At 39.0% G+C, this 12,379-nt stretch overlaps 1 protein-coding gene across 2 annotated transcripts in view; it reads left to right on the forward strand.

The window, feature by feature from the left end:
* Positions 1-882: 882 nt before the first annotated feature.
* The window catches only part of COMMD10 (COMM domain containing 10), a 106,741-nt gene continuing 95,244 nt past the window's right edge, over positions 883-12,379 (forward strand). For both annotated transcript variants that reach the window (XM_059874043.1, XM_059874044.1), the window contains exons 1-4: positions 883-972; positions 1,117-1,207; positions 3,996-4,106; positions 5,846-6,001. In XM_059874043.1, the coding sequence (XP_059730026.1) occupies positions 941-972; positions 1,117-1,207; positions 3,996-4,106; positions 5,846-6,001 (390 nt within the window). In that variant the 5' untranslated portion in view covers positions 883-940. The remainder of the gene's footprint in view (positions 973-1,116; positions 1,208-3,995; positions 4,107-5,845; positions 6,002-12,379) is intronic.

Raw genomic sequence — 12,379 nt, forward strand, 5'->3', positions numbered from 1 at the left:
TCCACTTCAGCCAAACCTGATGGAAAATAGAGGCCTCACAGACATTGCATCCATTCACGTGGAGCAGAAACGCTCAATGAAATGCTTGAAAGTTAACAGTTCTGTTCATGTAGCTTGTACTTGGCCTGAAACACAGAACGGTGTGCTCTCTGTCTTATGCAGGGGAGTTCAATGGCGTGGGACGGGGTGGGACTTTGGGAGCATTACCTGGGCACAGGTGTTTTGGGGAAGGCCGGAACTGCAGATCCCAATGGCCTCCAGAACAATTCGCTGTTGCTGTAAGGGCGGCAGCTTACTTTGACAAGTTCATGGCCTACAAACAAGGACGGTGAAGACAGGTATTTTAGGGTAGACGGTTCCACATGAGAACAAATGTCCTTGTGGAGCCTGAGGGACTGAACAGTACCACACAGTGAGGGCTCAGGGATGAGACTCAAGGATGAGCGCTCGTCCCCGCTGCCTGCTGGTGGGCGCCAGGGCGGCTCGGACCCGAGCCCGCCGGGGGCTGAGCCGCAGCCCGGCGGAGCGCCGCGGGGAGCGCCCTCAGCGGGGCTAGGGGAGACTCGGCACCTTCTCCCAGGCTACCGGCGACGGGGCGAGAGGACACAGCCTCAGGCTGCGCCCGGCGAGGTTAAGGCTGGACCTAAGGAGGAATTTCTTCTTAGAAAGTGTGATTAAACATTACAATGGATTAGCCCGGCAGGTGGTAGAGTCACCGTCCCTGGGGGTGTTTAAGGAAAAAATTGGACGTGACACTCCAGTGCTGTAGTCTAGCTGACATGGTGGTGCCCGATGATGGGCTGGAACAGGACGATCCCAGATGCCTTTCTCCGCCAAGTTCATTCCATGTTCCTCTGGGTTCGCGCTGCCTTCGCTGAGAGCGGCGCGGCGATGCTTGGCCCTGCCAGGCCGCCGTCGGGGGTGGGCCCGCGCCACAGCCATGGCGGCGCCCATCTTGCCGGAGAGCGACAGGTACCGGCGCTCCGGCGGCGCCGCTCCCGCCGGGCCGCGCTGCCCCGCCGGACCTGGGCGGGGCGGGGCGGAGCAGGTACCGCCACGGTGCCGGGGCGCAGCGGGGCCAGGGCCCCTCTGACACCCCTTCCTCCTTCCTCCCAGCATCCGCAGGGCCGTGTCGCTGCTTAACGCCGTGGACCCAGGCCGGTTTCCGCGGCTCCTCTCCCGCCTTCTCCAGAAGCTGCACCTGAAGGTTGGCGGGGCGCGGGGAGCCGGCTGGGGGTCGTGGGACGCTGGGCTGGGCGGGGCGGGAGTGGGGGCTCGGCGGTGGTGGGAGGACGCGGGGCCGGGCCCGGCCGGAGCCTGGGCAGCGAGGCTGCAGAGCCTGAACACAAACCCTGCCCCGCCCCGCCCCGCTCCTTCTCAAGGATTTTAGATCTTGATTTCATTCATCACTAGTTTTCAGAACTGTATCGGGGGGGTGAAGTAAAAGCCAGTAACGAATGGCGTGAGAAGGTGAATGGCATAAGAACGAGTGATGCTTGTTGTAGCCCGCCTTCTCCAGGTGCTGGTGCCTCCGAGAGCGCTGTCAGAGGACCCGCGAGTTGCTTGGCCTTTTGCACAAACTCCTCCTCTGCCATCACGAATGTTATCAAAAATCGGATTGTATACCCGGTTTGCAGAAAGCCGGTGATTACACACTCGAGCGAGACATTGATTACTTATTTAGGATTGTGCAGGCCCGATTTTCAGTGGCACTCCCCAAGGCAAGCACCCCAAGCATCAAAACTTTTTACCATTTATACATCTTAGCAAACAAAGGCTTTAGTGTTCATTGGCAACAAACTACATAGTTCTTGTTAGTTATTATTCTGTCTTCCACTGGTTAATGATTCTCTCGCTGCCCATGCCAATTAGTCTGCCTACTCATTCTTTTTTCTCTCTTGAGTGAGTGGGTTTCTTGGGTTTGTGGTCCGTGAGCGGTGGTTGCAGAGTCCTTTGCAGGAATTAACCTTTTACCCAGTCAAATCTAATTTCAGCACAGTTGCTGAATTAACTTTATCAGTTTCTCCCTTATCTTGGGAGTTTTGCCAAGTGTCCTTGAGGCCCATAAATTCTGCATTCTTTGTGGTCACTATTGGTGGTACATCCTTCTTCCCATGGTTTGTTGCCCTTCCCCTAGGTCTGAGATCACTGATGCATGTCAGGCCTTAAACCTTAACAAGGCAATTCTTCCAACAAGTATTTTGTCTTTCTAAATCCTGCACATCACTCAGAGCCTGTTAGCTGCTCTGTGTTTCATGGGTTAATTCACCTTTCTTCTTGATTGAGCTTGAAAGTATGCAGAGATTAACCACCAAAGAACATCCTTTCTTAAGAAAATGTTCCATATTCTGTGTTTTGCAACACAAAGGAAACACTGAATGGATGTTTTGTATATTTTTCTGCATTTGTGGATGTCCATCAACTAAAAACACCTGTGGAATTGAGGATAAAAATCAAATCCAGAGCTTTTAGTGAATATTTCTGTCATCTTTGCAGAAGACGATTATTGATTGCAGAATGAAAAGAAATAAAATGAATAAAAAAAGAGAAAGTAAATCAGTAGTCAGTTTCATTTCACAGTGCTCAAATGTCAAATGCAGGCTGACTCTAAATTTTGTACTAAATATTGCTGAGGAAACTGTAATGAAAAATGAATCTTACACCAGAAATTATTTTGTTAGTTTCATTGTCTTATGGTGTCAGATTTTGTTTATTCCATTGTTTTGTTTTTAGAAAAAGTATAAAAAAACCCACAGAATTTGTTTTCTATACACATATGCATATAGGCTAAATGGTAAAATATTACAGGAGCAGCATGGAAAAAATGCAAGTATGTTAAAGATTATACATGTGAGATTGTAAGGATTCATTTGATTCAGCTGCTGATTTTTTTTTTTTTTTTTCTATTAACATCACTAGCTTGGATGCCACTGTTATTGCAATGAGTTTTCTGTTTTGCATGGATGTTAACTGTTAGGTAACAGGAATGCATCACCAACTTTTTGTTTGTTTGGTTTGTTTTTTCTCTACTCCATAGCATTTTTGTAGCTCTTTACAGTTTTAATTGGCATTTACGTGAGCTGAAGTGGTTATTGTAATTAAGCCCGCTCAATCTCATGAATAGTTTTCCTTTCTAAAGTACCCAAGTAACTAGTTAAATTGCTGGAAGCTTGAAATGAACTTCATTGCCTTAACAAAGCAGACGCTGGGAACTCTGTGTTTCCTTTTAACAACTAATGATTCAAATAATGTTTCCATTTTGATACTCTTTGTTATAAACGTGATCATTGAAAGTTTTGTGCAATTGACTCATTTTTTTATTTAGACAGCTAAATTGTTTTGCTTGGCTAGCTTTGCAATTTTGGATTACTAAGTGGTCTAAATGTGGTGTTTGTTAGTAATTGGGTTTTAAAAGAAGGCAATATCTGAATTTTAAATTACTGTTTAAGTTGCTGAAGTATAGTAAATACAACTGCTGTATTTTAAAAGTGCAGCAGATTCTCAATTGTCTTCAGTCACAGTAGGCTATAGGTTCAAATTTGACTTTCACAATAAATATGCATTAGGCCTTTATTTCCTTCACAACAGCATGGGTGATTTTTAGAAGGGTGTCTGGAATGAAAGATGTGTGCATAGCTAACTTAACTATATGTTTTCTGGGGTGTGATTTAAGTAATGCAGTTGTATTTGCCTTAATTTTATTTATAAAAGTTTGTTAGAGGTGATCTGATAATTGAAAGAATAATATTTCTGTAGTGTCTATGAGGTACAAAGAGAAAGCTTTTTCTTCTGATGTATGTCAGATAATCCTGTGGTACTGTGTTGGCTTTTAATTTTGATTTTCAGTGAGAGGAATTGCATCTGCTTCGTAATTTCTGTTTAGAAACAACTGGATAGACACTGTGTTTATAAGGATGAGGAGAAAGGTTTTATTTTGATAAATATGTTCTTGGTCCATAAATGAGATGTCATGGCTAACCATTTTTGTGCTTCAGGCTGAAAGTACCTTCAGTGAAGAGGAGGAAGAAAAACTTCAAATAGCTTTTTCATTGGAAAAACAGGATCTTCATCTGGTTCTTGAAACTATATCATTCATTTTGGAACAGGTATTTTGTTTTCACTATTAGGCATTAATAAATGTATTTTTTTAATTCCAGCTATAGATTTCAAAATTAAGAAAGTGAAGTTAAAAAGGAATTAGTGAAAATGTATCTGTAGTATATTTTGTATGTTTTCGGGTTATGATTTAACTGCTTTTTGTTTCATGCCTTTCTAATTTGGATGGGACTAGTTGCCTTTGTGCAGTGGTTTTTCAGCTAATGTAAATATCAATAATATAAGTGAGGTCTACAATACTCCAAGGGAACTCTTGATAATTATGAGATATACTGTCCTCTCTTATTCATCATATCAAGCCAGCCATGCATTTTTTAAGTTCTTGTAGGAAAATTTTAGATAACATTACTGAGCACAGCTTGACTTATGTTAGGAGTCAGAAAATTTTCATGCATAGAAGCAGTCTGTTCTGAGGTGAACAGGCACAACTAATGTAGCTCAAGAATTTGGAGGAGTGGATGACTGCATGGTGTGGTCACCTTGTAAACAGAGGAGGTTTTCTGATTCTCTGGTCTACCTCTGTTAAAGCTAGGAAGCTGTTGTATTACCTAGTAAATATGGGATCTGCTTTAAATTGTTAAGCCTATGCTGTTATCCATGCATTTCATGTAAATATGGAAAGTGGAGTCTTGTACAGAGGGCATGCATAACGATGGTCTTTTGGTGGATTTAAATCTAGTCCTTTCTTACACGTGTCAATTTATGATCAGTTCACTTAACACATTCCACTGCATTAGAAATAAAACAAACAGTCCTCCTCATGGCTGCCATCCACCAAAAAATCAAAATAAAACCTGAAGTCACTTCCAGACTGGAATTTTTAATTTTCATCTCAGCAAAACAGCAAAATTACCTGTTTACTGCCTTGTCCTAATTTCCTTAGACTGCTTAATTTATATTATAATTATTGAAGATGAGCAAAAAAACCATTTAATTCTCTTCATGATTCTTTTGCATTAAAAAAAAAAAAAAAAGGAGGGAAGAATATTGATATCTGCCAAAAAAAAGAGTCCAAGATGGACTAAATGTTGTATGAGAATTCTTTGTTTTCCTGCTGATATCTGTGCTTCTTTGAGCAGCTTCTTGTTCTGTCAGATAATAACTGTTTTAACAGCACTTTGGTCTGTTGAGGCATTATAGATTAAAAGACTGCCATACAGTCTTTGCTGTGTATGTTGCATCTTTTTTTAACCTGACCTGGTGGTGACACAATCCTGTTTTGAAAGTGAAGAACCATACAGAGTGTTTTCCACAAAAAAATTGACCCTAGTAGGGAGGTAATATCTGACCCATTCAGTTTAGGCAAACTGTTCTTGGTTTTTCAGAGTATTACCTTGTAGTTTCGTTTTGCTTGAATAGTGTGAATTTGGAAAATTCTCCTTTCTTGATGGTCACAATTAGCTTCAAAGCCCATCTGTTTTTCATTGATAGCTGCTTTGCCATTATGTACAGTGGAAACCTCTACATAAACTCAGATCTAACTTTTGTCTACTTTTTTTTTTTGTAGTGTGTCTGTCTTGAGAAGAGTAATTTGCTACACTGCATTTTGAGACAGTTACAGTTTTCCATCTACCTAGTAAGAGGGTTAAGATGAAAAGGATGCAGATAGTTCCCCTAGCAGAGTTGCTAGTAAAAATCTGTGTGAACACAGTGGCCATTTATGCTAGAACATACCTGCTATGACCTGTAGAGCAGCACTTGGCAACAGCAGTTATTTTTCCTTTAACAGGCAGTCTACCACAATTTGAAGCCTGCTTCACTGCAACAGCAGCTACAAAGCATTCACCTGGATCAAGACAAAGCCGAAGCGTTTGCTAGTGCATGGGCGACTGCAGGTCAAGAGACGATTGAAAAGTTCAGGCAGAGGGTTTTGACCCCTCAGAAGGTAAAGTGTGTGGTTTTTCTTCTGGGAGAGAATAAAGTTGTATTAGTTCAGTTTAAAGCAAAGAGTTTTAAACTAAGGTGCTAAGTTTGTGACAAGCCAGGTCACTTACAGGTACTAGATAAATTTGATTGAGACAGTTGAATTCTGTTGTCTTAAAGAGATGTTACATGTTAGCTGAGCTGCTGTTACTGTTGGAACCCAGCTAAATAGGCACTGTTAGCAACCTGCATACTGTTTGTGAACAGGCTTTACAACATGCCCGGGGACGGTGTGTTCATGAGCATTTGTGGTGATTGAGCTCATCAGGTTGGTCATTCTCTGTGCTTGTATCTGAGTCCTGCCATCTTAAATTTTTTAAGCTGGTTGCATAGTGAATTTTGCAAGATGCTTATTAGAATTTTGTGGTGTTTCTCTATGATGGCATGTAATCTTGCTTCCTATGTGCCTAATGCTACTTAAAACTTGCTACAAGCTTTGAAAGTCTCATTGTATCTTTAGACAGAGCCATCTATATCTATGACAAGATATAATAACATAATTTTGTTGATTCATAATAACCCCTCAAATGCATAAGGAATTGTATATAGAATGCATCAGTGTCAGCCAGGATCAAATTTTTAGAAAGAATTGTGAAGCATGATGCAGTTATTCTTACTTTACTTTTAGCATAGCTTTATATCGTGTTGGGATAAGATTCAGTTTGTTAATTAATTATTTGGTGAGTAGAATAAACAGAAAATAAATTGTATATATTAAGTATACATGATAAACTTAGGTGTAAAATTCACATTTTGAGAACTTTGAGAAGATGAGGTATATCTATGGAACAGACTGAAGATACTCTGAATTGCATCACAGTTGATTTTTTTCAAAGTATTTAACTTGATCTTTTGTAAAACCAGGTAATTTTAGATACACAACTTACAGGATTCTGATATGCAAAATTATAATAACTCATGAATCTAACAGAGTAAATGACTGAAAGTATAAGTATACAAAAAAAAAAAAAAAAAGATATTTTGTGTCTCTGGGTTTTTTTGAAATAATGTTACCAATGCCAAGTGTACAAGTCCCAGAGTTTAAATGGTCAGTAGGATGGTAAGTGTAGAGGCAAGTATGACTGTCCATTGAAGGAGGTAAGTAATTTGAATACTTACCTCCTTAAAATTGAAGTGAAATAATGAAAGGTTATAAGGTAAACTTTTCAACATACAAAATATATGTGCAGAATGGAAGGCAATTCTCAATATAGCCTACAAATCCGATGTCTTTAAAAATTTTCTTCAGGCAGACTATGCATTAATACATGTTTTACTGCTGGCTCCTACATGTTTGAGAAACTAATAAAAACACCTTTCATCCTCTTTCATTTCTAGCTTGTACCATACATACCCGAGGTCCTTCTGTGACCTGGTTTGAGAATGACCTTGCTCTGTTACTTGTCTCAAGTTTTGTCAGCCCTGCAAACATACAATGTTTCTGGTGTATGTTAGAGTTTTGGAGGTTCTTTCTGGCTTCAACACCATCTGCTAAGGGAATGGTGTTTTCCTACTATATTGCATCCCATATAAGGAAGATTTAAACTGTCTCTTTAATTGAACTTGCAGGTAAGCAACTGCAAAAATATTGTAGTGACATTAACTTGTTTTTTAGTGTGAAAGCAGGTTTAAATACAGGTGTGTGCCATTACATACGCTTAAACCATCATTTTCTCACTTGCCTTTTTGCCCGGATAACAGGTTGAGTTTCAGCTTAAGTGTAATTTGAGTTGGAACTTGAATTTGCTTTCTCAGTTTGTTTTGAAAGTCTCTGAAGTTTTACTCCTGTTGACTTAAAGTTTATGAGAGTTTTCCTTAAAGATTAAGTTCACAAAACTAATTGCTGAATAAAGAATTAATTCTGCTAGCAAGAAGTAAAATATTTCAAAAATTGCATTGTAATGGAAGAACAACTTGGCATGTCCTTATAATCTTCAGAACCTCTTTATAATATCTTACAAGTGCAGTGGGTGACTGCATTGTTTCCTTCAATATTGTGGGTAATTGCATATCTGCATGTATTTTCTATATTATCTTTCTGTTCCTTGAAAAATAGTGGGCAAAATATTCTCCTACTTGTACATTGCTGTACTAGCCAGTTTTCTGTAATGTACATCATCATCTCTTCAACTGAAGTTAGAAAAAAGTTATAATCCTGACAAGTACTTAGAGAAGGGTGATGGCTTTTTCGATTACAATAATATACAATCTAAAATTTACAATTTTAGATTACAAGATACACAATTTAGGTATTTATATTGATTAAGAGATTATATTAATTTACTTCTTTATAGAAAGAGATGTGTAGTAAATTATTAATATCCTGTTCAACATGTAAATACAGGTGTAACGTATTAAATAATTGATCCTGCAAATATGCCCTCTATATCAGTATTTATATACGTGGCCATTATGAATTCCCAATTTACACAGCTTTCCTTCACATGAGGAATTTAAAAGCTCTCTTGTGGCTTCCTCATATGTGAGGTGCCCTTCTCTATCCCTTCCCTGCCCTTCCTGTCCTTTCATCATCTTGGTGGCCTTTGCTGTATTCTTTACAGTACCTATATGACTCTTATACTGTGGAGCCCAGCACTGATTATGCTACTCTAGGTGAGGCCTCACCCTTGTTTGAATACAGGGGAAGGATCATTTTCCTCAGCCTGTGGACAGTACTTCTAGAGTAGCCCAGGATGGCTCACAATTGACTTAGTGTCCACCAGGAGCCTCAGGTTCTTTTTCACAAGGCTTTTTTCCAGCTGGACAGCATCCAGTACTGGTGCTTGTCCTCTCCAGTGCAGGACATTTCACTTCCTCTTGTTGAACTTCATGAGGTTCCTGTCAGACCATATCTCCAGCCTGTCCAAGTCCCTCTGGATTGCAACACAACCCTTTAGTGTACCAACCACTCCTCTCAGCTCTTCTCAGACCTCACCTGGAATATTGCATGAAGGGCTGGCTGAGGAGCCCCCAGCATGAGACAGACTCAGATCTGTTTAAATGGGTCCACAGGAGGGCCATTGAAGTGATTCAAGGGCAGGAGGACCTTTGCTGTGAAGGCAGACTGAGACAGTAGGAGTTGTCCAGCCTGCAGAAGAGAAGGCTCCAGAGAAACATTATTGTAGCTATTCAGTACTTAAAGGGGGCTTACAAGAAAGATGAAGAGAGATATTTTACCAGGGCATGTTGTGGCAGAACAAGGGGCAATGGTTTTAAATGGAAAGATTATGGATTTAGACTGGATTTAAGAGAGAAATTCTTGATGAGGGTGATGAGACACTGGAGCAGGTTGCCCAGAGAGGTTGTGGATGCCCTGTCATTGGAAGTGTTCAGAAGGTTGGATAGGGCATTGATCAACATGATTTAGTGATCAACATGTTCCCAGCCCATGGGACTAGATGATTTTCAGACGTCTCTTCCAATCCAAACCTTTCTATGAGTTTATGAGTGCTAGTTGTTGGTTGGTTTTTCTTTTCTCTTTCATGTTCTTTTAAAAACACATACCAGCTTTTTAGTTATCATTGCTTATTTGGTATGGACTATTGCTGACCTGTTGGGGTGGTGTGCAGCACTACATATGAATTCAGAATTTAGTTCACATGTGATTCTTTTGTACTTTTGCTTACCATGTGCTTCCTGCACATTAGTTACTATGAATTTTCTCTATTAGATGCTTTAGTGGGTGTTTAAAGGGTTTGCTTATGTCGATCCAAGTGCAGAATCAGGGTCATGATTAACTTTACTGAGGTCTTGATAGTTCTGTTCCAGCACCTACACAGTTCCCCTGCACACATTCACAAGACAGAGTTTATGAAATAACTAAGATCTGTTTGGAATTTTATAGTGTGTTTTAGTAAAATCTGTGTGGCAAAATAATTCTAAGTCTTTCCTGACACAAGGTATTTAGAGGTTGCCTGTTTCAAAAATATTGAAATGCTGACAGTACAGTATTTTCTGTCAAGTACACAAGAGACTTGGCTGTATTCGATTTCTGTTTCATACCAAACAATAAAAATGGCAGACAGTTTAATTTTTTTTATTAGGGATATGGTTTACATATTAAGAGAACATTGGAGCCTGTGTGATTGATTAGCTTATGGTCAAAAACTAGTGTGTAACTGAGTCTGAGTTTGTTGTTTCATAAAGCAAAAAATTAGACTTCTGCCATTTTTGAGAGTAGGCTAGTGCATCTTTTGGCTTGCAGAAGTGTTCAGGTTTGGACTCAAAACCACTAGTTATTATGAGAAATAATTTCATAATTTATTGATGTGCTATTTTTTTATTCATATGTTATTTCTCTTAAATCAGATTCTTTTCTTGCCTGCAAACTACAAGTTGTTAAGTAGTACTCTGAGTTCTGGGTCTGTCAGTTCTGAGCAAGAGGTGTAGGTGGTAATGTGCTGGTTTAGACCTTCATTAGGATGAGAAGTCAAATTGTATTTATTAGAGCAACAGAACAAGTATTTCCTAGAATACTAATTAGATGAAGTTTTTTGTGGCATATTAAACACTATTTCTAATTGTTTGAGAAAAACCATTCTTTTTTGAGCAGAGGTTTTTGAAATTTTTTGTGCAGATGGCTTAGTAGATAGGGATGTTATTGACTTGAGAAATTAATAAAAACCGTGGAGTTAAAATGAAGCTGTACTGTTCAATACTGTTTCTCACTTCATCTTTTCATTTTTCTTTGCTGAATTATTGGCAGTCTTCAGCTGCACAAAATTATTAATTTTGTGTATTCTGCTGTTGTGTTAATTGGTTCTTTAGTCCTTACTCATATGGCAGTGCCTTTATTATATTATTTCTGCTGATGATAATACAATCCTAGTCAATTAAAATGATGGTATTTGTATAATGTTTTTTGTTGGATGCATTCTTATTTTGGCCTTTAAGATGATAGGGTGATGATAATAGTTTGATATCAATCTGATCCAGTTTTTAAGTCTTTTCTTGGTGATGTACAAGTTTGGAAATGAGGGCACGCTGATCAGATTGAAATGTATTTTTTCCTCCCTGCAAAGAAGAGCTGGATTTTTGATAGGGTTTACTAAGAATTCTCATGGCAGTTTTACATCAGTTTTGTTGCTTTTCTCCACTTTTCCTCCCCCTAATATTATGTTCTCTGTAATGTGTTTTGGTATTTTGCACGAATCTTTGTTTTAAAGGCTGATCAAGCTGAGTGCCTCATAGCTTTCTAGTTTTGGAAAATTGTTTAGTTTTTTTTCATTAGATATACTTTAAGTATTTGTTAAAGTACATATAGTGAAAAAGATAAAAGTCCTATGTTGCCAAGCAAGAGGAGTTTTTTATAGCTTTCAGACAGCATTGCTTAATATAATGATGCGTGGGAATGCAACTAGTGAAATTATGTACCTAAAATTCTTGACAGAGCTGTCAGTTCTGTATCTTGAGTGCCTATCTGAAGCCATATGGGAAAAACTCTGAAAGTAATTTTCTCAGAAACTGGCCTTCTTGCTAATGGGTGTATATGTAATGTTAATGTGCTAAATTCCCTCTGCTAAATGCTGGCATATCTACAGAAATACTCTGAAACACATGCATCCTGTGGTTATGCCAAAAAAAGAGAAGAGAATTGGTGTGCTCTGTGTGTGTATGTCATGGCAGAAATTTTTTTTCTGATAGCAGAAGAATGCAAAATACGGAGGAATACAGCTCAAACTATAAGAAATACTTTTACAGTTTCTTGTTAGTATCTGATTAACTAATCATTCTTACAGTGACAAGCTGAGGTCACAAAACCAGTGTTGTACCTATGGGCGTTGTCACAGTGAATTGTGAACCAGCTTGCATTATGTGATGTCAGTGCACTCATAAAGAGACTGAAAATGATAAAATACAAGTAAAAGCACAGTTTTATACCTAATGTGATTATTTTAATCACCTGCTACAGCACAAGTGAGTCTTATTCTTTCACTCACTCAGCTTTGTTAGTAGGAATTTTAATTGTTTACTGTTTTTAGGTACTACTTCTTAAGGATTTTTTAATGAGTTGATTCCTATCCTTGCCCTCTTCTGTCTTCTGCCAAGAAAGTATAAATTATGAAGGTTGGAAGAAGGTACATTTTGAGAATGTTTAGGAAGATCTGTAATTTTTGTTCTGTTCCTACATGCAAAATACCATTTTAAGAGGTTAAAAATGAGTACTGTCCTTGTCTTGTAGAACTTCTTGTGTAATACAAACCATAATTTTTCCTCAATATGTAAAAGAGCTTTTGGAGCAGGAGTCTGGTTGTGATTTCAAGGCTTGAAATGACAGGTAACTTCTGAGGGTTTTTTAATGGTTACTAAAAATGTTTGCCTTATCTCTAATTTAAAACTG

The sequence above is a fragment of the Haemorhous mexicanus genome, chromosome Z, assembly GCF_027477595.1.
Source record: "Haemorhous mexicanus isolate bHaeMex1 chromosome Z, bHaeMex1.pri, whole genome shotgun sequence".
Taxonomy (NCBI): Eukaryota; Metazoa; Chordata; class Aves; order Passeriformes; family Fringillidae; genus Haemorhous; species Haemorhous mexicanus.